The sequence below is a fragment of the Peromyscus californicus genome, unplaced genomic scaffold (assembly GCF_007827085.1).
Source record: "Peromyscus californicus insignis strain IS unplaced genomic scaffold, ASM782708v3 Scaffold_16__1_contigs__length_79575227, whole genome shotgun sequence".
Lineage (NCBI taxonomy): Eukaryota > Metazoa > Chordata > Mammalia > Rodentia > Cricetidae > Peromyscus > Peromyscus californicus.
Window position 1 is genome coordinate 78,905,739 of NW_026294458.1, and position 24,688 is coordinate 78,930,426.

Genomic DNA, 24,688 nt, shown 5'->3' on the forward strand with positions numbered 1-24,688 from the left:
GAACTAGAGTCACAAGTAGAACAGAGCAGAGGAAAAGTAGGAGACCCAGAACCTCATCATACCTTTGATATGGCATAAAAGCAGCACTCAGCCATGCTTGATGCCACTTTAGCCATTCATGACAAAAACAACTGTTCAGTGCCTGAAGAAAACTATGTCAGGCTCTTGCTCAACACATTATAATAAAACATATTTCAGAGAAAAATAGACATAAGTGATAAGATCTGAGCTTCCAAACACACTTGCTGATGATGGCTTAAATCCCACCAAGACCTTTACTGCAAGAGCTTACTCTTTTAAAAGGCTGTACTAATCTTAGTGGGAACTATTTGATTTTTTTCCATATATTTTTTCCAGTATAATGTTGGCTATAGGTTTTTTGTATATAGCTGTTATTAGGTTGAGGCAAGTTCTCTTCATCCCTAACATCTCCATTTTTGTCCTGAAGAAACACTGGATTTTGTCAAAGGCTTTTTCTGTGTCCAATTAGATGATGATGTGATTTATCCTTGAGTACATTGTGTGATGATAACACGAATTGATTTACATATGTTGAACCATCCCTACATCTTTGGAATGACACCAACTTGGTTGTGATGAATAATATTGTTTGTATGCATAGAAATTCAGTTTGCCAGTGTTTTATTAAAAACTTTTGCATGTTTCTTTACCTGGGAGGTTGGTCTGTAATTTTTGTTTGCTTGTTTTTGTCTTGATCTGGTTTTGGTATCAGGTAATACTGGCTTCATAGAGAAACATTTGGGAGCTGTCCTTCATTTTCTATTTCAGGAAGAATAGAGCAGTGCTGGTGTGAATTTCTTTAAGGTCTAGTAGAATTCTGCAGGGAATCTATCTGGTCCTGGGCCTTTTAAATTTGGGAGGGTTTTTATTTCTGGTTCAATCTTATTCCTGGTTATAGATCTGTCTAAACTTTTTATTTCATCTTGATTTAATTTTGTTATGCTGTATGCATCTAAGATTTCATCCATGTCTTTTAGGCTTTTAGTTTCATGGAATACAGGTCTTTAAAGTATGTCCTTCTGAGTGTCTGGACTCAGTCCACTTGGATCTATTGCAATCTCACTCTCTCTGTGTTAATGTGGCCAAGGATTTGTCAATCTTGGTTATCTTTTTGAAGACCCAACTGCTCATTTTATTGATTTTTTGTATTTTTTCAATACTAATTTTTTATTATATCATCCAATCTATAGTTTGGAGGTGTTGTTTGCTCTTGATTTTCCAAGGCTTTCAAGTGCATCATTAAGTTGTTAATTGGTGATATCTCAAAAATTTGATACACTTGTGCTGCAAACATTTTTCTTAGGACTGCCTTCACTGCGTCCTGTAGTTTTTTACATGTTATGTTTTCATTTCCATTCAATTCTTAGATTTTCTTTCTTTTTTCCTTTTCTCTCCTCTCTCTCTCTCTCTCTCTCTCTCTCTCTCTCTCTCTCTCTCTCTCTCTCTCTCTCCTCTGTTTTTGTTTTTTGAGACAAGTTTTCTGTGTGGAGCCCAGGCTATTCTGAAACTCTGTAGACCAGGCTGGCCTTGAACTCAGAGATCCACCTCTCTCCTCCTCCCAAGTACTGGTACGAAAGGCATGTGCTGCCACCAACCAAAACATTCTTGACACTTTTTAATTTCTGTATTTCTTCCTAGTGATAATCACCATTCAGTGGTGTGGTCTTTAGTGTCCTTAAGTTTGTGTACTGTCTATAGTTTTTTGCTACTGATATATTGCTTAATCCTGTTGTGGTCAGATAGAGTGCAGGATGGTATTTAAATTGTCCCGTGTCTGTTGACACTTGATTTGTGTTCTAATGGGTGATACATTTTTGAGAAAGTTCCATGGTCTACTGAGAAGAATGTGTATATGTGTATTCTTTAGTGTGTGGGTAGAATGTTCTACAGATGTCTGTTAGGTCCACTTGATTTCTTTTTTCTTTTCCTTTTTGTCTGCTTGTTTGAAAAAAGGTCTCTCTACTAGTCTCTGGCTGTTCTGTAACTCACTATGCAGAGAAAGCTGTCTTCAAACGCACAGAGATCTGCCTTCCTGTGTGTGGGATTAAAGGCATGCATCACTAGGCCTAACTCTATTTGATTTCTGACATCATTTAACTGCCATGTTTCTCTGCTCAGATCTTGTCCACATAGCCTACCTATTGGTGTGAGTTGGGTATTGAAGTCACACCCTAGGGGTGTGTTAGTCAATCTGTGGTTTCACATTTAATAGAATTTCAAAATGAAATGGGTGATTCTGTGATTAGTGTCTATATGTACAAGATTGCAGCATCCTCCTGGTAAGTATACAGTATCCCTCTTTATCTCTTTTGACAGTTTTATGTTGAAGTCTACTTTATTAGAGATTAGAATATCTAACCTGTTTGTATCCTAGATTCATTTGCTTTTGCACCCTTACCCTGAGGTCATGTCTTATCATTGATAGTAAGCTGTGTTTTCTGGAGGCAGGAAAAAGATGGATTCTATTTTCAGATAGAATCTCCTAGTCTCTCTTTATTGGGGACTTAATATTCAGAGTTATTATTGACAGATATATGCTAATTCCTGTCATTGCTTTTTGTTTTGTTTTGCTTGTTTTTGATTTTGTATTTTGAGACAGGGTTTCCCCATGTAGTTCTGGCTGTCCTAGAACCCACTATGTAGACCAGGCTGGCCCCCAACTCACAGGGATTTCTACATCACCACTCCTGGCTTTGTCATTTACTTTGTGGTATTCTTGGACCTCTTCTGATAGACTGTTGTAGTACTGCCTATTTATTCCCTGTGACTTCTTAGCTATGTTTATCCTTCTCTAGAGCCCTGTATTTCTTCCAGGGTCCACTGTAAAGCTGAATTAGCCGTCATAAATTCCCTAGATCTGTTTTTATCATGGAAGTTTTTTTATTTCTATATCAATTGTAATAGATAGCTTTGCTGGATATAATAGTCTGGGTCAACAATTATGATCTTTCAGAACTTGGAATACATCTTTCTGGCTCTTCTAGCTTTAAACGTTTCCTTGTGTGCATGCCTTTAATCCCAATACTTGGGAGGCAGAGTTGTGTGGATCTCTATGAGCTGAACGCCAGCCTAGTCTACATAGTGAGTTCCAGAATAGCAAGGTCTATGTAGAGAGACCCTGGCACAAAACAAAACAAAACAAAATTTCCACTATTTTTATTCTACCAGTTTGTTTGTTTAAATAAACTGACCAGTGTAGAAACTGGAGCCCTAATAAGAGTAAGCTTCACAGGCAGGAAGAGTTCTAACTCCTTGATGACTTGTATCCTAAGGCATAACAGTGTGTTGTCTGAACACAGATTTTGGCATAGTGGGAACAGTGTAGCTGTTATGATATGGTGAGAGAGAGACCTTGGCAGGCTTGAGCCAGGGTGCCCTACAGTGGGTAAGAGACAGAGATGCCATGCAGACAGCACTCCGGGAAGAGTTTTATTTGGTGGGGGGAATGGAGAGGGGAGAGGGGAAGAGAGAGGGGAGGAGGGGGAAGAGGAGAGAGGTGAGGGGAGAGGTACTTGCTACTTTGTGGTGGGGTGGGTGAAGAGAGAGAGCAAAGGGAGAGGAGTCCTTTCTTAAAGGAAACAGGATGGCATCTGTTTATTAAGTATTTTCTGCTTATTGGCCAGGATTCCTTGAATGCTAACATTCTTCCATTTTGATTATTATAAGAAGGTGAATTATGAATAGAAAGTTGGGGAGGGGGAATGAGGGTGCCGAATTCTAGAGACTGCTTCCTGCTGATTTGAAACAAAGTGGGAAGGGGAAGTTGGAAGTCAGGGTCACAAACAGTGGGAGGTGTAAGTGAAGAAGCATTCAGTTAGCTGTCATCCTGGAGACCCCTTGAGGGAGGTGAGGAGGCAGGTTGCTAGGAAAGAAATAGATTGTTGTTATTAGCCTCATGAGTGGGGCTAGCCATGGGAAGAGTGATAACTGCCAGAAAGAATGGGTCAGAGAAGTGCCCTGTTGTACAGAAGAGGCAGGGGTGGATGAGCCAGATGAAAGAGCAGACATGCCCTTGAGTCTGGAGTGGGGATACCAGCAGTGAGGTTCCAGGAGCCTGGGGAAATGGCATGCCAAATCAGGAGTACAGGAGCCATCATATCTGATGTTTCTCTGGAGGTGGCAAATGCCCCCATCTATCCTATAAAAGTGTCAATGAATTAGGAGATAACAGGGTTTTTATAAGTGGGCATGTGGCTGAAGCCAACCTGCCAGTATTCACCTGGTTGCTGTCTTCAGTTGGTGCAGTGGCTGTTGGTGTATTTAGAGGGCCTTTGAGGGTCTGGCCTTGGTATGAGTCTGACAGAGGAGCAGATCTGTGTAGGAACCTGTGAGTGCTTGTAAACCACTGAAACTGATTTATATCTTGCTGTTATAGCAAAGCTATAGCTCTGGGTTAAAAGGTCTGAACCTTTTTCCAGGGCCTGGTTTCAGCCCAATGAAACACATCTTTAAATCTATAACCAGGGGAAACTTACTGAATGAAAGTGATTGAGTGAGTGAAGGAGGAGGAGTGAGGCTTCCATACCCTCTCTAATGCCAACCTGTTTCTAAAAGCTGGGACCAATAAAATACACAGAAACCTTGGAGTTGGGGGAGAGAGCTGTGAAACTGGCAAACACCATCAGATCTGAAAAGTATGTATAAGTGAACAGAAGTGAGACATTTTTCCTATCTTTAGATAAACAAATCTTAAATCTGTTTCTTTTTATCTAATTTGCCAGGAGACACTAAGAGCAGTATTAGCTCTAAGAGAATGAGGCCTTTGAATTTTACATAGAGAACTGGAAAGGCAGCTGAAGCAAAGCCTGGTCATCAAATTAGATTAGAGATCTGAGAAGAATAAATTATACCTAAGTGCAGACCAAGCAGCTTCTGAATCTATTGAAAATGATGGGGACTGATCCATACCCAATTAGCCATACCCAGGTCTCCACATTGTTGGAGGCAGAAGTATCAGAGCAGCATCAATCTTCAGCCACCAGGCCCATAAAGTGAGTTGGTTTTTTTTGGTTTTTGGGTTTTGGTTTTTTGGTTTTTTGCCATGGAAGAGGGACATAGGGAAGAGTGATCTTACTTTGTGTAGGCTAAAGGGATGCAATCAATTCTCCAATGTCCTGCTGCTTGTCCACAGACTGGGCCAGCTCCTGGCAGCATGTGTCAAATTGGGGCATCTCGCCCAGAGGTCAGCATTGCCATAATCCAGGTGGAGACATCGTGGTGACTCATAATCTTCTTTGGAGACCTTGGGTCACTGCTAGGATCTGGGAGTCTCTGTCTGATATAATAGGCTTTTTTTTTTTAATTAACATTTTAAATGCCATATTCTGCAGATCTCTGAACATTTGAGGACTGTCTGTCTATTAGGTATGAATGACTATCAACCTGTGTTCCCTAACAGTCTTCAATATGTTAGCATCTTTTATAAGACTAGGACTTACTGTCTCCTGTGAAGGCAAAGAAGAGTGACAAGGGAGGTCAGGGGAACAGAATCAAATGTTATTTAGGCTTAATTTTGAAAGCAGATATGGATCTGCTTTTTCGGCAAGACCATGGAGTTTCTAATGACCCCTAAGCAGTTCACATAAAAACACTGCTCTCTTGAGATCTTTCATAGGTCCCCTGTTAAAGGAATGATAACCAGGGGGATAAACTGAGCAAATTTTAGCTCAAGGTCCCTTCTATTCTGAAGAACTATTTTAGCTAGAGAGGAGAGCAATTCCTCTAAATGTGTAATGGATTTTTCTAGGGAAGTGATATCTGCATCTACTGCCATTTTCAAGGCCCTGTAGTTTTGATCTGATCTTTGAGTACAGCCAGATTATAATCCTGAATGATTTATGATTTATATAGAAATAATAATTGTTTAAAGCCATATAATACTTCTTTGGTCCTGTATAAAGAAGGTCAAGTGTCTTATTGTAGAACCATCTTAGTTAAAAAAATCTACCAATTGACGACTCTGGGTCCAGTTTCTTAGTATATTAATGAGCATTAGGTAGCCGTTCTGTCCCCTATGCCAGAGGGTTTCCCTTCAGCTTAGCCTTTCAGCCTGTTTTGGGAGCAGGGACAATGTACTCTCTTCTATAGCTGCTTCAAGCTGAAATAGGACACAGATGGTCAGAGCCCAGGGAGGCTGAGAGGCTAGTCAAAAGTAAGGAGGGAATTTAGGAAATGGGGTATTTATCAGAAGAATGTGGTCATGTGACCTAGCTGTAGAGACAGGGAACAAATCACATAGGCTGGTCCCTGGCTCACAGTTTGAAGTTAGCAGCTGATGCCAGGATGTGTCGATCAGCCAAATGGAAACCTGTTGCTAGAGTTTTCCTGCCTGGCCCACAGTCAGAACAAATCTCTCTCACCTGCCAGTCCCAAGCCGCTCAAACCCGATCAAGTAAACACAGAGACTTATATTGGTTTCAAACTGTATGGCCATGGCAGGCTTCTTGCTAACTCTTCTTACAGCTTAAATTAATCCATTTCCATAAATCTATACCTTGCCACATGGCTCGTGGCTTACCGGCATCTTCACATGCTGTTTCTCATCGTGGCGGCTGGCAGTGTCTCTCTGACTCAGCCTTCCACTTCCCAGCTTTATTCCTTTATTCTCCTCCTTGTCCCGCCTACACTTCCTGCCTAGCCAATGGCCAATCAGTGTTTTATTTAATGACTAATCAGCAACACATTTGCCATACAGAACATCCCACAGCACTTCCCCCCCCCCTTTTTTTTTTTTTTCAAAAAGGAAGGTTTTAACCTTAACAAAATAAAATTACATATAATTTGGGAATTTGGGCGTAGCTTCTCTTACTACTTCCTGCTGGAGGGGGGCGCTGTATCTTATGGGGAAACAAAGAAAATTTTAGGATTATGGAATAGTCCATGAGGCTGTATCGTCTGAGCCAGATGCCTTCAAGCCGTTCTGGATGTTGGATCATCTGGGCCATGGTGTCATCGGAGACCTTTCAGGGGGTCTTGGCTGGTCAAACCTGATGTATCTTAATCTGGAACAAATCCATAGCCTTTGGCTTTCTGTGGGAACAAAAGCAGAGTCTCCTTTCCAAAGTAACATATCCTTATATCCAAATTTTGAAGTCAAGGTACCTTTAAAATATACATATTGGCATAACTCAACAGCTTTTACAATCAAATGTTTTTCTGCAGTTAAAAGTCCCAAAGACAACACAATGCAGATTCTCTGTGTAATATCCATTTTTACATGGCTTATTTTTTATACTACCTTTACTGTCTCTTTAAAGACTTTATTTTTTAAAACTATGTTTCTATAACTCTATATATCATCTTTTTTGTCTCTTTCAAGCCTACGTATCTTTTACACACATTGTAAACTATTACATCTGAATCTGTCTTATTGTGAATCTATTGCCTTAAACTGCAGCAGCTGTGACTGCTGGCTCCTCCCACCTCAGCTTCCCAACATGGCTATGTTTACCACCAGCTCTGGGAGCTATCGTGGGTCTATGCTTTTATCCAAGCAGCGTGTAGTCCAGAAACCTTTTTTTTTTGTTTTGTTTCGTTTTGTATTAGCAAAGTCTAAATCCACCATGCAGCTTAATGTGCCACTTGCAGAGGTCTTATTCCCGCCATACTGCAGGTTGAGCGCACACTCCAGGAACCCACCAGTAGCTCAAACTGGCAGCTGCCGCTCATTTGAGAGAGACAATTAGGAAGCTGTGTTTAGCTCCATTTTAGAATCTTTTCTCAGGTTTTAGGTGGAAACTCTTGCCACCACGTTGGACGCCAATTGTTGCTAGAGTTTTCCTGCCTGGCCCACAGTCAGAACAAATCTCTCTCACCTGCCAGTCCCAAGCCGCTCAAACCCGATCAAGTAAACACAGAGACTTATATTGGTTTCAAACTGTATGGCCATGGCAGGCTTCTTGCTAACTCTTCTTACAGCTTAAATTAATCCATTTCCATAAATCTAAAAAAGATTTATTAATTTATTATGTATACAGCATTCTGCCTGCAGAAACCTGCTGAGACAAGTTTAAACTAGGAACAGAAGTTAGAATTTATGAACTTATTTGGAACTTTTAGTCCCACAGCCTTAGTAATTGGGAAAGGAAGCTTGAAAACTCAAGCTGTATGGCTGTACTTATCTGGAGTCCTTTTGACCTCTGTGAAGTGGATCCAATGACTTCTTTTGATCCTCTGAGGCTTATATGAATTATTATTTTACAAAAGGACATAAAAGTTTTAGATATATTAGTATTACCAATCAGTATTGAAATCCATATATAGAAAAGCAGGTAATGGGTATCTGTGAAACAGAAGGAGTAGACTCATATTTTTGAGTCTCAGCAAAATTACAGATATATATTAAAATACGTCCATTTTTTGTTTAAAGAGAGCCAGGTACAGATTGGATGGAGGTGTCTTTGGCTTGATAAGAAGGTTAAGTTAATATTTAGAAGACAACAAAAGAAAATCTAAAACTTTGAGCTTGTAACCCAAATAGTATCAGAATTCTATTAATGTCAGACCCTGAACTTTTGAAATCTTAATATAACAATATTATAAAAGGGGAAAGTAATCTAAAGTATTTAAATCATCTATTTATGTCTTTATAACTGTTATTTATATCCTGAATCATTTTTTGAGACCCTCAAAGTTTGTATGGACTTTAATATCTTAGAACATTTTTATCAAGAGATACCTAATAGCTTTAGAAAAAGTGAGGCTTGACTTTTATATATAAAATGAGCTGATAAGTTGGTTATAGCCTTATAAATTTCAATGTCTTAAAACTTTTTAAGAAAAGGTTTAAAATCCCTCAAATGTCTTTCTGTAATATTAAAAATAAAGTACCCTCTTTTATTTTAAGAGGGAAAAAACATGGCATAACCATAATCTAGCTACAACAATATAAACAATCTAAAGTTTGTTATCTGGGATTTTGTTCATAATCCTCTTGGATTACTTCTTTGATCCCATCCTTGGTGGCAGATACTTAGCCTGCCTTCTAGATCTCAGTCTGTTCCATTTTACTGTGGCTTCTGGAGGCTATCACCTGGCAAAACTGTTAAAGTCCACCTGGGTCTAGCTAAGAAAGAGCCATAATCCAACCCTAGAGCCAGCTTTTCAATGAAGAACAGCATAAAACAATTTTAACATTATTTATATCAAAAAGACATTTGAACTTGTGCTAACCCAAATCTAGTAATCATAGCTCAGAGACAAATTCTGAGCAAGCTCTGCCCACCAGCATGGGAACAGATCCTTGTGACCCAAAGAGTCATAAAAACAAGTTTCTATGGCCACAGGAGCATGCTGCCCTGCCCACAGGGTACTGCAAGCCTGGTACTGCCATCCTCCCACAGCTGCCTGGGGCCCCTTCCCTGCTTGGTAAGAACTTAATTGGGCAGGAGGGATGGGTGGAGGCTGAAGCAACACATACCCTGCCCATGCTTGAGCCACAGACAGGATGTGGCTTCTCACTGCCCTTACTAAAGGTGGTAGTGGGGCCACATGACCTGTCTGTCTGTGACCTTAGTCAAGATGGTGCCCTGACCATGTGATTGTCCTCTGGCACCTGACCTCGTGGTCACATGTTTTATTTTTTTATTACAAGAAATACAGAACATATACGGAACAAATTCAAGCATTTAAAAGACAGTCAGAAACACATCCATGTAGCCACATCAACCACACATTTCCATCTGTACATAAGAAATAAACTTTTTTAATAGAATGAGGGACAAAACTCCAGGAAACTGTCAGCTGACCAACTTAAAAAGCCAGAGATAAGAATTTACAGTATAAAGAATGAGCTATAGGACTGTAGGTATAGACTGAGAGGCAGTAGGATAGGAGAAAACAAGGGAGAAGCAGAAGACAAGAGAGGCATCCTGACTAGTGGCAACAGAGGAGGCTGGCGGGGGGGGCTATGCTCTGTGCAGCTCACCCCAATGCCATGGGTGGCAGCAGTGGCCAGGAGCTGGGAGGGAAGGAACACAGATGGAACAGGACAAGACATTTTCAGTGAAAGCGTGAAAACTGATGTATAAGGGGTATGAGGCCAAGACTAACTGTCAGCCATTAGAGATATGGTGACAGGCACATTTTGTACAAGTGAGGTAGAGAAATATGAGATCTAATGGCTTTAAAATTTTGGGCATCCCAGAGATTGAGGGAGACAAAATCCTCACCCATGGAAAATGGCCAGAAGGGAGGGGGCTTACCAATTATGGAATGAGTGTTGAAGGTTTTTAGGTTCTGAACGATGTTTCAGACTGCCAGCAGACAGAAGAAAGTGCTGGTAGGGCCTGCTGAGTGATGGCACCAATGTTATGATACTGCAAGAGAGAGACATTGGCGGGATTGAGTCAGGGTACCCCACGGCAGGTAAGAGACAGAGATGCCATGCAGACAGTGCTCAGTGGAGACTTCTATTTGGTGGGGGAAAGAGAGAGGGGAGAGGAAAAGAGAGATAGAGAGATGGAGGAGATGAGAGGAAGAGAAAAGAGAGAAGGAATGTGCTACCTCATGGTGAGGGGGGAGAGAGAGTGTGAAGGGGGAGTAGTCCTTTCTTAAAGAAATGTAGGATGGTATCAAGATACTGGGCAGGCATTATCTGCTTATTGGCCAGGATTCCAGGAGGTGGGTCTGAATGCTACAGTAGCTTCATGTCTAGTTGGTTCCCCTGTATCATTGTACAAAACCATCTCTGAGTACTCCATGAGTACCAGTCTCAAGATACCTATTCATTGAAAGTACCCAGACTGACCCTGGCCCCCCCACAGCAGGCTGCAGACTTGTGTTTTGGCCAAGTCTAATGGGATCCTCTCTCCTGTTCCCTCAGTGTTCTTCTGGAGGATGGGAAGGCCACAGTGCCCCTTCTGGCAGAGAGACTGACCACAGAGCTCATCTCACACATCTGTGTAAGCCTGGGTGGCTGTGTCTGCATCAAGCTGAACTGGGACTGGGATGATCCTGGGAACATAAATTGGTCAAGATCTCTTTGCACAGATATGTTGTTTGTGAATTTGTAACTCCAGCATCAGAAGGATTTTGCTGGTTCTTGCTGCCGTCACCCTTAGGTTCTGAGGCATGGCTGTGAACCCCCATTCTGGAGCTGATCTCGAGAGCTTGAGTTCAAACGGGTTCTTCAGATAGAAGCCATGTTCACTTTTCTCTGACTTGGTGGAGTCTGCATCTCAAACCACCTTAGTTCTCCACCTGGAGTGTTGAGAATACTCAGCACATGTGGATTTAATGTCTAGATCTGCATGAGAACTGGCTGTGGAAAGAAACTCAGCAGTGATCTTCCCCTGGGCTCCTCCTGTGTTCAAGGACTTCCTGTAGTCCCCAGGATGCAGGTGGAGATCCAGGCATCTGAGGACACCATGATCTTGAGTGACTCCCTCTGGGCCTCTAAGATGCAGACAGAAGCAGGCCTGTTCTTGCTGAACTCTGTGCATTGAGATGCCTGGGGACAGCCTCTTCCTTGGAAACAAGAATCCTCAGCAGCTTTTGACCTGGTGAAAGAAACACAGAAGTTTAGGAGTCTTGTGTTGTTATAGGAGTCTTGTATTGTTATAACTTCCCCTGTTTCAGAAGCTATTAGAAGGCACTTTGTGGCATCACCCTGAAGAGAGTTCATGTCAATGTTTAAAGAAGGAGGTTCCTCTGGGTGGCTCTTTTAGGAGGCAACCATGATCAGTGGACAGGGTTGCATACCAGATGCAGGCATGGGCAAACCTGTTTATAAAGGGATGTTTCTCAAGTGCTGCTCTGCACCAGGGAAATAGTATCAGGACTTCAGAATGCTTCCCATGTGTCATGGTGACTCTGTAGAGCAAGCTTGGGGCCTTGTTTGCATTCCTACTCTATATTTCTATGTCCTATTCACCTCTTTCCATTTCAGAAAACTCTGCCTTTGTTGGAAAATCAAATAAAGAAGTGTCACCAGACTGCAAGTGAGGAGCTGCAGAAGTATGGTGCAGACATACCAGAGGATGACAATGAGAAAACTTTCTTCCTGATTGAAGTGAGCATTGTCCATAGTTCTGGGCATGATAACTGCATCACTGTCTACACATGAATCTCTTCCTGGTGCTCTTCAGATCTCATGCCTCCAAGGCTGATGGAGATGAATCCTGTCCATTTAGTGTTAAGAAGGGAGTCAGGACAGAGACTATGATTGAGCGCAGGGTGGAGATTGTAGGGGGCATTTTCATTTCATCCACACTGACAGAAGAGTTCTCCCTAAGGATCCCAAAGGAAGAGGGAAAAGGGAGGTATTTCCTGTTGCAAATGTCCTTCCTTAATAGCGTTCTGCTGGGCCCAGGAGGAGGAGGTGGCTCACCCACCTTCAGGGCACACATGTCCTTTTACTACATTGACCCCATGCTTGAAAGATCTCTGCTGATCCTGATGTTTTTCTTCTTGACAGAAAATCAACACTTTTAACCAGGACATCACTGCCATAGTACAAGGGGAGGAAAATATGGAGGAGGGAGAATGTTGCCTGTTCACCAGGATCCTAGATGAGTTCTTATTGTGGAGTAAAGAGATCGAAAATATTTCCCAAAACAGTGAGTATCTTGTTCAATCTGGGTTATCATCCTTAACAATCTTACACTCCATTGTTATAGACAATAGGAGACCATCACTCACAGTTCTGGTTCCTAGGAGGTCCCAGGTCAAGGCACCAGAAGATGTGACTGGTGAGGTCTCCATCTCTGCTCCCAAGATGATATCTATCTTGATCCTCATGTGTGGAGGATGAGAGACAGTTTTCTTTGGCCTCTGTTATGAAGACACACACACCCTCTGTGAGGATGGAACTCTCATGTCCTACTAACTTCTCAAATGCCAGTCTTTCAGTGCCAGTACACTAGGAATGAAGTTCAACTTACAAAATTCAGTAATACACCAGATAGGAAACTGTCAACAAACCAAAGTACAGGTGCCAGCAAAGATCAAGTTGGTGAACCTGTAGCTAGAGTTTTCCTGTCTGGCCCACAGTCAGGACAATTCTCTCTCACCTGCTGGTCCCACAGCCACTCAGACCCAACCAAGTAAACACAGAGACTTACATTGGTTACAAAACTGTATGGCCGTGGCAGGCTTCTTGCTAACTGTTCTTATAGCTTAAATTAATCCATTTCCATAAATCTATATCTTGCCACATGGCTCGTGGCTTACCGGCATCTTCACATGCTGTTTGTCATCGTGGCAGCTGGCAGTGTCTCTCTCTCAGCCTTCCACTTCCCAGCTTTATTCTTGTCCTTGTCCCACCTATACTTCCTGCCTGGCCACTGGCCAATCAGTGATTTATTTATTGACCAATTAGCAACACACTTGACATACAGACCATCCCACAGCACTTCCCCTCTTCTTCTTTTTTTTTTTTTTTTCAAAAAGGAAGGTTTTAACCTTAACAAAGTAAAATTACATATAATTTGGGAATTTGGGCATAGCTTCTCTTACTACTTCCTGCTGGAGGGGAGTGCTGTTTCTTATGGGGACACAAAGAAAATTTTAGGATTATGGAATAGTCCATGAGTCTGTATTGTCTGAGCCAGTTGCCTTCAAACCATTCTGGATGTTGGATCATCTGGGCCATGGTGTCATCGGAGACCTTTCAGGGGGTCTTGGCTGGTCAAACCTGATGTATCTTAATCTGGAACAAATCCATAGCCTCTGGCTTTCTGAGGGAACAAAAGCAGAGTCTCCTTTCCAAAGCAACACATCCTTACATCCAAATTTTGAAGTCAAGGTATCTTTAAAATATACATATTGGTTTAACTCAACATCTTTTATGACCAAATGTTTTTCTGCAGTTAAAAATCCCAAAGACAACATAATCCAGATTCTCTGTGTAATATTCATCTTTCCGTGGCTTATTTTTTATATTAATTTTACTGTCTCTTTAAAGACTTTATTTTTTAAAACTATGTATTTGTTTATATAACTGTATATATCACCTTTTTTGTCTCTTTTAAGCCTACGTATATTTTACACACATTGTAAACTATTACATCTGAATCTGTCTTATTGTGAATCTATTGCTTTAAACTGCAGCATTTGTAAGACTGAAACGGCGCTATGGCTGCTGGCTCCGCCCAACTCAGCTTCCCAACATGGCAGTGGTACGTTTACTGCCAGCTCTGGGAGCTATCGTGGGTCTATGCTTTTATCCAAGCAGCGTGTAGCCCAGAAACCTCTTTTTTTGTTTTGTACTAGCAAAGGCTAAATCCACAACGCAGCTTAATGTGCCACTTGCAGAAGCCTCATTCCCGCCATACTGCAGGTCAAGCACACATGCTAGGAACCCACCAGTAGCTCAAACCGGTAGCTGCCACTCATTTGAGAGAGACAATTAGGAAGCTGTTTTTAGCTCCGTTTTAGAATCTTTTCTCAGGTTTTAGGTGGAAACTCTTGCCAACACGTTGGGTGCCATTTGTAGCTAGAGTTTTCCTGCCTGGCCCACAGTCAGGACAAATCTCTCTCACCTGCCGGTCCCACAGCCGCTCAGACCCAACCAAGTAAACACAGAGACTTATATTGGTTACAAAACTGTATGGCCATGGCAGGCTTCTTGCTAACTGTTCTTATAGCTTAAATTAATCCATTTCCATTAATCTATACCTTGCCACATGGCTCGTGGCTTACCGGCATCTTCACATGCTGTTTGTCATCGTGGCGGCTGGCCTTCCACTTCCCAGCTTTATTCTCCTCCTTGTCCTGCCTATACTTCCTGCCTGGCCACTGATTGCAGTGATTTATTTATTGACCAATCAGCAACACACTTGACATACAGACCATCCCACAGCATGAACCAATGAGTTTTCATGGGTTGATTTCCAGGAATATGGATGAGGAGTTACTTACAGGCATAGAAATGACTCAAACACAGCTGTAATCTCAGAGCCCACTCCAGCATGGATGATGGTTCAGGAAATCTGGAGCACAGGGCACAGACTGTAGGCAGCCTAACAGTTTAGTGAGGAAGTTCAGAGTTGTTCAATTTTTCTGAGGCTATGCCAGACGGCTTGATTGGTCTCTGCTTCTTCCAGGCAGCTCAGCCTATCTGAGAGTGATTCTCAGCAGTCCCTATTGTTTATAGACATTTGGGGAGAAGGCTTGGTGAATCTAGTCAGTTTCAGGGACTTTCTGAAGTCACTGAGTTGTTGAGTTCCTGAGTTTAAGGAGCTTCCCAGGAGGATGTAGTTGTTTTCACCTCCTTTCTAACTTCCTGTGCCTTCATAAGCACCTCTCAAAATGGAAAGTTTTAATCTTAGATGAAACTGCTGCCTGTCCAGGGACTTAATCCTGGGGCATCTTACTATGTTTCTTTATGACAATGAGAAGATAATACAAGTGCAGGCAGCACCCCACCTCATCTTCATAGCTTCAAAATCTGAAACAGAGAGAAAGTACAAGAAATCAGTTCTTTGATCACGTCTGTGCTGAGAAAGCTGCCATGGTGGAGGGGAATTCCAAGGGACTTTACCTTCCCTAAAGGGCCTTGATGAAAACATAGAATTGGTTTGAACAAACCAGAGGTTTTGACAAATAGCTTCCCTTGGCTGTGAGTGACAGATGTACAAAGTGGAGTATTCTATCTCCTGCAGGCTACATGTAGAATCCATTAGCCCCTAATGGAGGGTATGTCAGGTGGTCAGGTTGGGTAGCAATGTGCCTTTGTAGAGAGCCTTATGAGACACTTACTTAAAGGCTGTGACTCCCCATGTCTCCACAGTGCCCACCATTTCTGCCTTACTCACCACTACTAAGTCCAGACAGCTGAGGCTGACACTATAAGCCCTGCAGTGTGTCCTAACTCCAGGGAAGAGTCAATGTCTGTTCCAAAACTTAGAAGTGCCTGCCATTATATCTGATAGAGGGGGGCCTAGAGACTAGAATATGAAGCAGCTTTACAACTCTGAGGTACAAGAACAAGATCCAATTAGAAAATGGTCAAAAACTATAAAGATGTTTTTCTAAAAAGAAGATATACAAATGACTAACAGGGGTTGGGGATTTAGCTCAGTGGTAGAGTGCTTGCATAGCAAGCACAAGGCCCTGGGTTTGGGTCTCAGCTCTGAAACAAAAATGACTAACAAAACACTCAAAGTCTGCATGGCCCGTGGGCATCAGAAATGCAAATGAAAACACAGGGATAATTCCTGTCCCAGCCCCTAGGGAAGTTAGAATCAGAAAGGCAGACACTGGCAGGTGCTGGAGAAGAGGCAGGGAAAAGGAAGCCCTGGTCACTGCTGAGGAACATGAAATGGTACAGTTGCTGTGGGTTACAGCAGTGAGCCCTCAGAGAGGCAAACACAGGATGCCCACTTCCACTCCTTTTCCTCTACAATAAGAAAAAAGTCAATCATGCAAGTCCTCTTACCCTGAACCTGGTGTCTTCTCCCCATGTCTTCACAAGTCCTTTACTCTGGATATTTATGTGTCCTTGTCAGCCCCTGTAAGGACACAAGACACAGTGGATTAGAGACCACCCTAAGAGACTTCTTTCTACTTAGTAATTTCTTTTAAAAACCTTCTCTGCAAGTAGTCCCCTCCTGAGGTACTGGGTGGTTAGGACCACAGCACAAGCATTATCAGGGAAGCAATTCAGCTCTTAGCATCTCTCAGTGGATTATATTAACCCAAGAAAGGAACGGAAGGAGTACAGATACAAGGTATAAGGCTGGTGAGCCTTGATGACAGGATACTAAGTGAAAACCAGCAGACCAGTCACAGCAGTCAGTGGCATGTGATTCCATTTCAGAAACACCCAGAATACATACATGGTGTAGACAGAAGCAGAGCAGAGGCTGCAGGGTTGGAGAGAGGGCAGAAAGGGAGGCACCGACTGCTGGTGAACGCAGCAGATCCTAGAGGTGACAGAAACTTCACAGAATCAAGGGTTAAGCTGTGGAGCTTGGCTCATGACTCAGAATATATTTATAGTCTTGTTTAATTGTAGATGAATTTCTAAATGGCCTTATTAAATAAAAAAACACAGAGCCAAATATAGGGGTGAAAGCCTTAGAGAAAGAAAATAGGGAAAGCCACAGCTAACCTTACCTCACCAACTCTGCAGCTTTCAAATGTGAGTTACTTCCAGTCTTATCTGCGCCTTTATTGCCTTGATGTTCTGCCATCTCATTGGCTGTCTTAGCCCAGGTACCTCACTTCCTCTTCCTACACAGTTCTGTCACTTAAAGTAGGTTTGTACAGACCTCCAGGGCTCTATGGCTGGTATTGAGATTAAAGGTGTGTGTCATCACGCATGGCTCTGTTCCCTGTTGTGGCCTTGAACACACAGAGATCCTGCCTGCTAAGGGATAGGATTAAGGGTGAGTGCTACTGCTGCCTGACTTCTTTGTTTACTTAAAATGGCTTGCTATTTTCTCTGATCTCCAGGCAAACATTATTTATTAAAACACAAATAACTTATCACCACATTTCAGCACAAATAAAATATCACCACATTTAATCAGCTGGTTTTCTTTTAGGTAAAAATATTCTGATGAGCTGGAGTGATGGATCAGTGGATAAGAGCACTGGTTGTTCTTCCAGAGGATCTAGGTTTGATCCCCAGGACCTACATGGGGACTCATAACCATCTGTAACTCCAAACCCAGGGGATCTGAGGCTCTCTGTGACCTCTGGAGGCATAGTATGCACATCGTGCACAGACATACATGCAGGCCAAACCATACACATAAAATGGTACAATAAAAAAAAATATAAAAACAACCAGTTCATCACAGGGGAAGCTGGGGCCATCTGAGTCTGCTACCCATTTCCAGTAGTAGGGAGAAGGACTAAGTGTTTTGTGTCATAAACAGGGAGATCAGGTCACTCTGGGGCCATCCAGGTGCTCACTAGCCCTGTCCTTTCTTGCTGAGGGACACCTTTCTCCCACTCAGCTCTTGATGCCATCTAGAGGCCACAGGGCCTGTGAGCCATGTGCTCTGTCTCTTCTTCTTTGGTCAAATCCAGCTGGATTCATTAACCCACACACTCAAGGTCTTTTTGAGGCCATGTCTTCCCCTGGTTTCCACCTGTTGGATTCTGCTGTGGTCTGTGGCTCTGAGCTTGCCTTTTGCCTCAACTGAGGGAAGTGGCCTTGAGATTTCATTCTTCTCTGTAACCCCAAATATTTTCCAATTTGCAGATATTTATTAGCTTCACTTTATCTCAGTAAATTCAATAAGAGCAGAATGGGTTCATTTAGAACAATCTGCAAGATAGTTTTTTATAAAACAACTAATGGTCACCTCCTATTGTAGGTTATGATGTTTTCTGTAAAGAAGTCCGGAAATTTGAAAAACAGTATCGAGGACGAGACATGCCAGGGTTTGTGAACTACAAAAAATTTGAGAACATCATAAGAAGTCAAATCAAAGTCCTGGAAAAGCCAGCTGTAGACATGCTGCACAGGGTCACTGGTGAGTGCTATACAGGGTCACTAAGAAATACTTCTGTTGCTCTCAGCCATTTTATTTCTGGGACAGGGGACAAAGGCAATGCTGACCCCAGAACTGTCCTTAGGGCTGGTTCTAGGTAGGTGGCAGGGTTTCTATGCTCTAGATGCCACTGTGGTGTTCAAAAATTCAGTCCATTCTGACCCTGTGGGCACAGGGATTTGCTGTCAGAGGGTAGAGTCACCTAACCTCCTAGGCCCTTAGCTGGAACCTGTAAGAAGCATAGCCAGAGTCCTTCATGTAAAGTGATGACCACCCTTAGCCTACAGCTATATATATATATATATATATATATATATATATATATATATATATATATATATATTAAAGAGAGTTCTCTAGAAACCTGGGTGTACCTCCCTCATCATTGGTGAGACAGGAAATATTGGTGAAATTATTAAGGCCACTCCACGTAGTTAAAAGGAGATTTATTTAATGGCGTAACTTACAAATTAAGGAATAGGTAGGTCGCGGAGTCTGGGGAAGGTGTATCACAGTCCAGCGGTGTTCTCTGGAGCTCTGCTCGGTCCACCTCTCCAGTCCAGGGTCCCGCAACAGAGCGAGCGCCCGCCGATCCAGATCTCGGGTCTTCAGGGTCCTCCCTTGGCCCCGCCTTGTAGGCGGGACAGTTGCCGAAGTCTCAATGGGGGTTGGAACTTCCAGATCAAAGCTGGAATGGCTACCCACTACATATATATATATAATATATATATATATATATATATATATATATATATATATATATATATATATATATATATATATATTAAGGAGAGTTCTCTAGAAGCCTGGGTATACCTCCCTCATCATTGGTGAGACAGGAAAGAAAGAAGGGAGGGAGGAGGAGAGCACCCACCTCCCTCACCTCTACCCTGGTTTGCATCTACACAGAGTGAACACATCTTAACCACTTACTGTGTTAAAATGTTTTTTCTCTCTTCAATCAGAAATGGTACGAGTCGCCTTTTCCAGTGTTTCTGAAAAAAATTTTGCTGAGTTTTTTAACCTCCACAGAACTACCAAGGTAAAACCAAGTGTGTATTATTTTTAAAGCATAATGAACAGGTGTTCATTATGGTAGAGAACAAGTGTTTTGGACTGAGACTATTTCTCCTTTCCTGTGCTTGTTTGGAAGAGGCTTAAGCTCCTGCTTGAATCTTGTTGATGAGGCTACTGCTGCCCTCTGGCTAAAGTGTGGGCAGGGAGAGGAAGGAGAAAAGGGGGGGAGGAACAGAGATGAATGCTGAAATCCACAGTACTCTGTCAGGGAGGCTCACAGGGCCATGTATAGGACGACACTCCTGACATTGAGTGAAAGTTGTCAGATGTGGGGCTCAGGGGTGACATTGAGATGGATTGTGGGAAGTAAGACATTTATTAGAATAGTTGTTAGTGTCACAGGCAGACAGACAAACAGTCTACCAGTGACTCTGAAGAAAGTCAGGTTCCAGGACCAAAGAAACTCTGGCAGGGGTCTGAAGAGGAATCAGGCCCACAGAACAGATTCAGGCTCCCTTCTTGTAAGTCTCTGAGTAGGGGGACGGTTTTACAACTCTACAGCCAGGCTCTCTGATATCCGAACATGCATAAGGGAAAGAGGGGGAATGTAGCCACTGGTAATCACCAGATGATACCCATCAGGAGCCTTTTGATGTCCTTTGATGTGTGTGATGTGCCTTAGAAAACTTATTTCCCAAGACAAGAAATGAATCCAGGTATCTGGGATCCTGTTTGCTTAGTAGGATAGCTGACAGTCTGTGAGGCTGAGGAAAGGGACGGACTAGTGGAGTCTCAGGGCCAGGGTAGCAGTCTGGGCTGGTTTCTAACAGTTAGGATGCCGAGTGTGAAATTGAGTCTGTTTAGAGGAACACAGCAGAAAAGAGGAATGCCTCTACCTCCATAGGGTCTGACATGGCCAAGAAACTCAGCCCCTGTCCAGGCAGACAGGGCCTAAACAGGTGGCCATTGGCTTTGCCATTCTCCTGCCTAGGCCACACCTAGGATGTATCATGGGTCTGTGTTCCCAAAGTGGAAGCAGTGAGGCCTCCCTGGAAGGTATGGTAAATGGGAGGTGCAGCTGCAGACACACCCAGCACCAAGCTTTGCATATATTATCCCTGCAATGGTCAGGTCAGGATCCACTCTAGACAATGGCTGTCCTCCATGGCTGACCTGAAATCCCAGGACACGAGACCCATAGGAGGTGACTGACCTAGACTGAGCCCTTCTTATCTTTGCACACTCTCTGGTGGAAGTCATCTCCTTAATGTAGATGTTAAAGTGCCTAAAAGATCAGGGAGAGTGGCTGGGTCAGGGCTGAGAATTCACACAGGTCCCTCACCTAGGTTTTTCCTTATGTCTCCTCTCATTGTGAGCAAATATCTGGTAAGAACAACCTAATGAGGGTTACTTGGGCTCCTGGTTTGAGGGGACACAGTCCATTGTGACTGGGAAGGCAGGGCAGAAGGAATATGAGGCAGCTAGTCACATTGCCCTGTTCAGAAAACAGATGAGTGCTGTGTTCAGAAGCCCAAACTATATAAGAAAGCATTGACCAATTGGGTTGGGTCTGCCCCCTCACCTAAACATCTCTGGAAATACCCTTACAGACATGCTCAGAGACAAGTCTCCTGAGTGATTCTAACCCTAGTCAAGAAGCTGGAGCAAAGGCTCAGTGGTTAAGAATGCTTATTGCTCTTGTAGAGGACATGAGTTAACTTCCCAACACCCACATCATGTGCCTCTAACCATTTGTAACCCCAGGTCCAGGGGATCCAGTACTTTCTTCTGGCCTCTGTAGGCACTTGCAGGAATATGGTACACACAAATGCATGCAATACACACATACACACACATACATAAAATAAATAAACAAATCTTTAAAAATAAATCCACTCAAGTTGACACTGAAGGTTGACCTTTAAATAAGGAGCTACTCACACCTGGCTCAGGCTTCCTCTGGTTTCCACCCTCAGTTCTGGGTGTAACATAGATGAACTGAGCAAGAGGGTACAAGGAATACTCCCAGGTAATGACTGCTTTTGTTTCTGCTGGTTGACCAGATGCATGTCGATCTGTTGTGTTTCCTGTGTTCTTACTTGGCCAGCATTTCTTGATGACTGGTGGCTTACATTTCTCTTTCCTTGCAGTCCAAACTTCAAGACATCAGATTAGAACAAGAAAAGGAAGCAGAGAAGATGATTCGACTTCACTTTCAGATGGAGCAGATTATCTACTGCCAGGACCAAGTTTACAATGGAGCCTTGCAGAAGGTCAGAGAGAAGGAAGCTGAGGAGGAGAAGAATAAGACAAAGTCAAGTGCCTTCACTTCCTCTCAGTCTCAAGCTTCACAGAACTCATCCATGGCTGAGATCTTTCAGCATCTGGACGCCTACCGCCAGGTAAATGTGTGAACCCCTTGGAACTGGGTGTCAGGCCATTTGTTTCCTTTGTTTCTGTGTCTTTCTGTGTAGGATATGGATCTGCGTGGAGACTTCAGGACAGCTCAGTCCTGCAGTTCTGGGTGATCCTCTAAGAAGGGAATTAAAATTCATTCAGATGAACAGGGAGCTTAGAACCACATAAATCTGATTTTTATGGTCCTTGTGATCCTGACTGTGTAATTTAGACTCCCAGAGCATCAGCTTTCTTTTCTATAAGATATATTTTCAGCATCCCAAGCACCTGTGATGGAGTGTGGGGCCCTTAGCACAGTGTTGGGATGCCATGCACACATCAAGTGGAAGCCAGGTCCTGACATCTGTTTGGTAGGGCACACATCATGTAATCCAGGTATATGAGGTCCTACTCAGCCAAAGCCACAGGGACCTGGAAGCAACCACACAGGGAAAGTCGTGGTGACCTTCTAATGTACAGACTTCTGTCACTGGCTGCTAGAAGACCAGCCTTGTCATGTGGCCAAGCACAGGGCTCTTGGGTGTTATGGCTATGCATCTGTAGATATTAAGTTTGCTCTCTGTCTCTGGGACTTTGATGACTCTGGGGAACCTCACTAAGTGGGATGGTAGAGTTTTTATTCTTCCTGCCTGACTTGTTTCTCAGAGCATAATGTCCTCAATGTCCCTACATGTCATAGCATGAATCAGGGCTTTTTTGTCTGCAGACATCATCTTTCCTTTTAGTCAAGGCCCTATTCCCATCCAAGGCACCAACATCTAGATATCTGGGGTCTCTATGCCTTCTATTATCCCCCATATGTGAACCTCAGGCTTTCCCATTGGCATTTGGAGACAGGCCTCACCCAGGTTGTCTGTGGTTAGAGAACACATAGCCTGTTTCCTGCCATGACTCAGGGTTGTGCCTAAACTGTGACCAGCTGCTCATCACTTGCCAGGCATCTTCTAACTCTGATGTCTTGTGACACATCTGCTTAACCATCCCCAGAGGGCTGTGGTCGTGGTAATCTTGTATCCTAAAGAAGGAAAATGAGAACCAGAGAGCCTCCAACCTTGGGAAACCACCAGCACGTGTCATCTAACTCAGAGAGCAACCTGTCTGAGGGGAATGGGGCTGACAGCTAAGAGAGAGGGTGGAGCAGGTGAAGTCTGTCTTCCTTCAGGCAGCTCGTTTAGGACTCTGACTGCTCTGCTTCCCTGCTGCCAAGAACCCTGGGTCTTAAGGACAGGCAAGCAATGTTCTCAGCAAAGGGATCAGCCATTTGGAAATGGAGGTGGGGTGTCTCTGTGGACTCCGTTCCAGTACATATTACTCTTTTCCATTGAAACCCATTTGATTGATGGTCAGGGAAACTGGTGGGATCCAGAGGCTAGCAGACACCTTGGACCTGCTCTGCCAGGACACTGAGGGGGATGAGGCCTGTACCTGCCAGGATCTCACTACTTAGAGATGACCTGGTATCAGGTTCCCTGTGCCTCTCCCTCAAGTCTTCTGTTTCTCCCTCTTCCAGGAAGCTTACAACCGCATCTCCAGCCACATTCCTTTGATCATCCAGTATTTCATCCTGAAAATGTTTGCTGAGCAGCTGCAGAAGGGCATGCTCCAGCTCCTGCAGGACAAGGACTCCTGTGGCTGGCTCCTGAAGGAACGCAATGACACCAGCGAGAAGAGGAAGTTCCTGAAGGAGCGGCTGTCAAGGCTGGCCCAGGCTCACCAATGGCTAGTCAAATTCCCTGGTTAAGCTGGCCCTGCCCTTCTCTGTGTATCATGGACAATGCGTCAGGGACAGCAGGTATCCCTGCCTTTCCTGTTAGCTAGCTATACTACCACTCTTTAGCCTCTGAACTGGTATTAGGTAGAGGATGCCACTTTTCTGATATGACAATAGCTTCACGCTCAGATTCTTTCCCACCTTGGCCTCCACCTTCTTAGCAATCTGTTTCTGTGCATCCTGCCAGGAACAACTTTTGATGAATAAATGGTCCATGATCTTGGGAGCTGCTTATTGCATTCCTAATAAACCACTCTTGACACTTGTCTGACTCACTTTTAATTGGGTTGCACAGGACTGCAGTTAATAGAGGGCAATGTGGGAGTCCAGCTCTAACCTGCTCCCACCTATTAAGGGTCTTGGGTGGTGGAGAGAGGAATGAGAAAATATCAGATAGAAAGATAGACCTAGATGACGAGGAGAAAGACAGAGACACAGGATAGCTCGGGAGGGACTGGGTCAATACCCAACAGAACAGAGGTTTATTCCAAAAGGTTTTTTATAATATGCCAAAGGGAGAGGCAAAAGACCTCCCCCTTGCAAGATCAAAGCACACCATACAGCCAAACACCTGGTAAACATGCCTGTGGCAAAACATCTCCTTATGCAGTCCTGCTGTGTAAAGCAAGCTGAGACTCTCTGACCTTGAGCAAGGCCTTAACAGAGAGCCTCTTTGGTTCCCCACGGGCAAGTAGTAAATATGTGGACCACTAAAGCCAACTCCTTCGGGAATTGGGGGCCACGGAGGGTTTACTTCCTAGGAACTACAGCAATTGGAGACAAGCTGGAAAGACAAACTGTTGAACACGTGCATTCTTTATGCACTGGGCACTGGCCTGCACAGAATATAAAGCAGTTCCAATGTGAGCAGAGGCTGTAGGAAGCTCTGCACACCCAGCTCTGGTAGAGAAACCACCCAGGGTAGGACCAGGTCAGCTGAGGGACAATACCCTCCCTACAGGAGAACTACAGAGTCCCTTTGTGACTGGGAGATGACTGGACACAAGCCTCACCC

General features: G+C 43.5%; 1 protein-coding gene across 1 annotated transcript in view; it reads left to right on the forward strand.

The window, feature by feature from the left end:
• Positions 1–23,938, forward strand: part of LOC128112303 (interferon-induced GTP-binding protein Mx2-like) — a 37,832-nt gene extending 13,894 nt beyond the window's left edge. The window contains exons 7-13 of the mRNA XM_052741343.1: positions 10,844–10,922; positions 11,909–12,031; positions 12,437–12,578; positions 18,291–18,449; positions 19,433–19,509; positions 21,635–21,886; positions 23,413–23,938. Coding sequence (XP_052597303.1) covers positions 10,844–10,922; positions 11,909–12,031; positions 12,437–12,578; positions 18,291–18,449; positions 19,433–19,509; positions 21,635–21,886; positions 23,413–23,643 — 1,063 coding nt within the window. The 3' untranslated portion in view covers positions 23,644–23,938. The remainder of the gene's footprint in view (positions 1–10,843; positions 10,923–11,908; positions 12,032–12,436; positions 12,579–18,290; positions 18,450–19,432; positions 19,510–21,634; positions 21,887–23,412) is intronic.
• Positions 23,939–24,688: the final 750 nt, after the last annotated feature.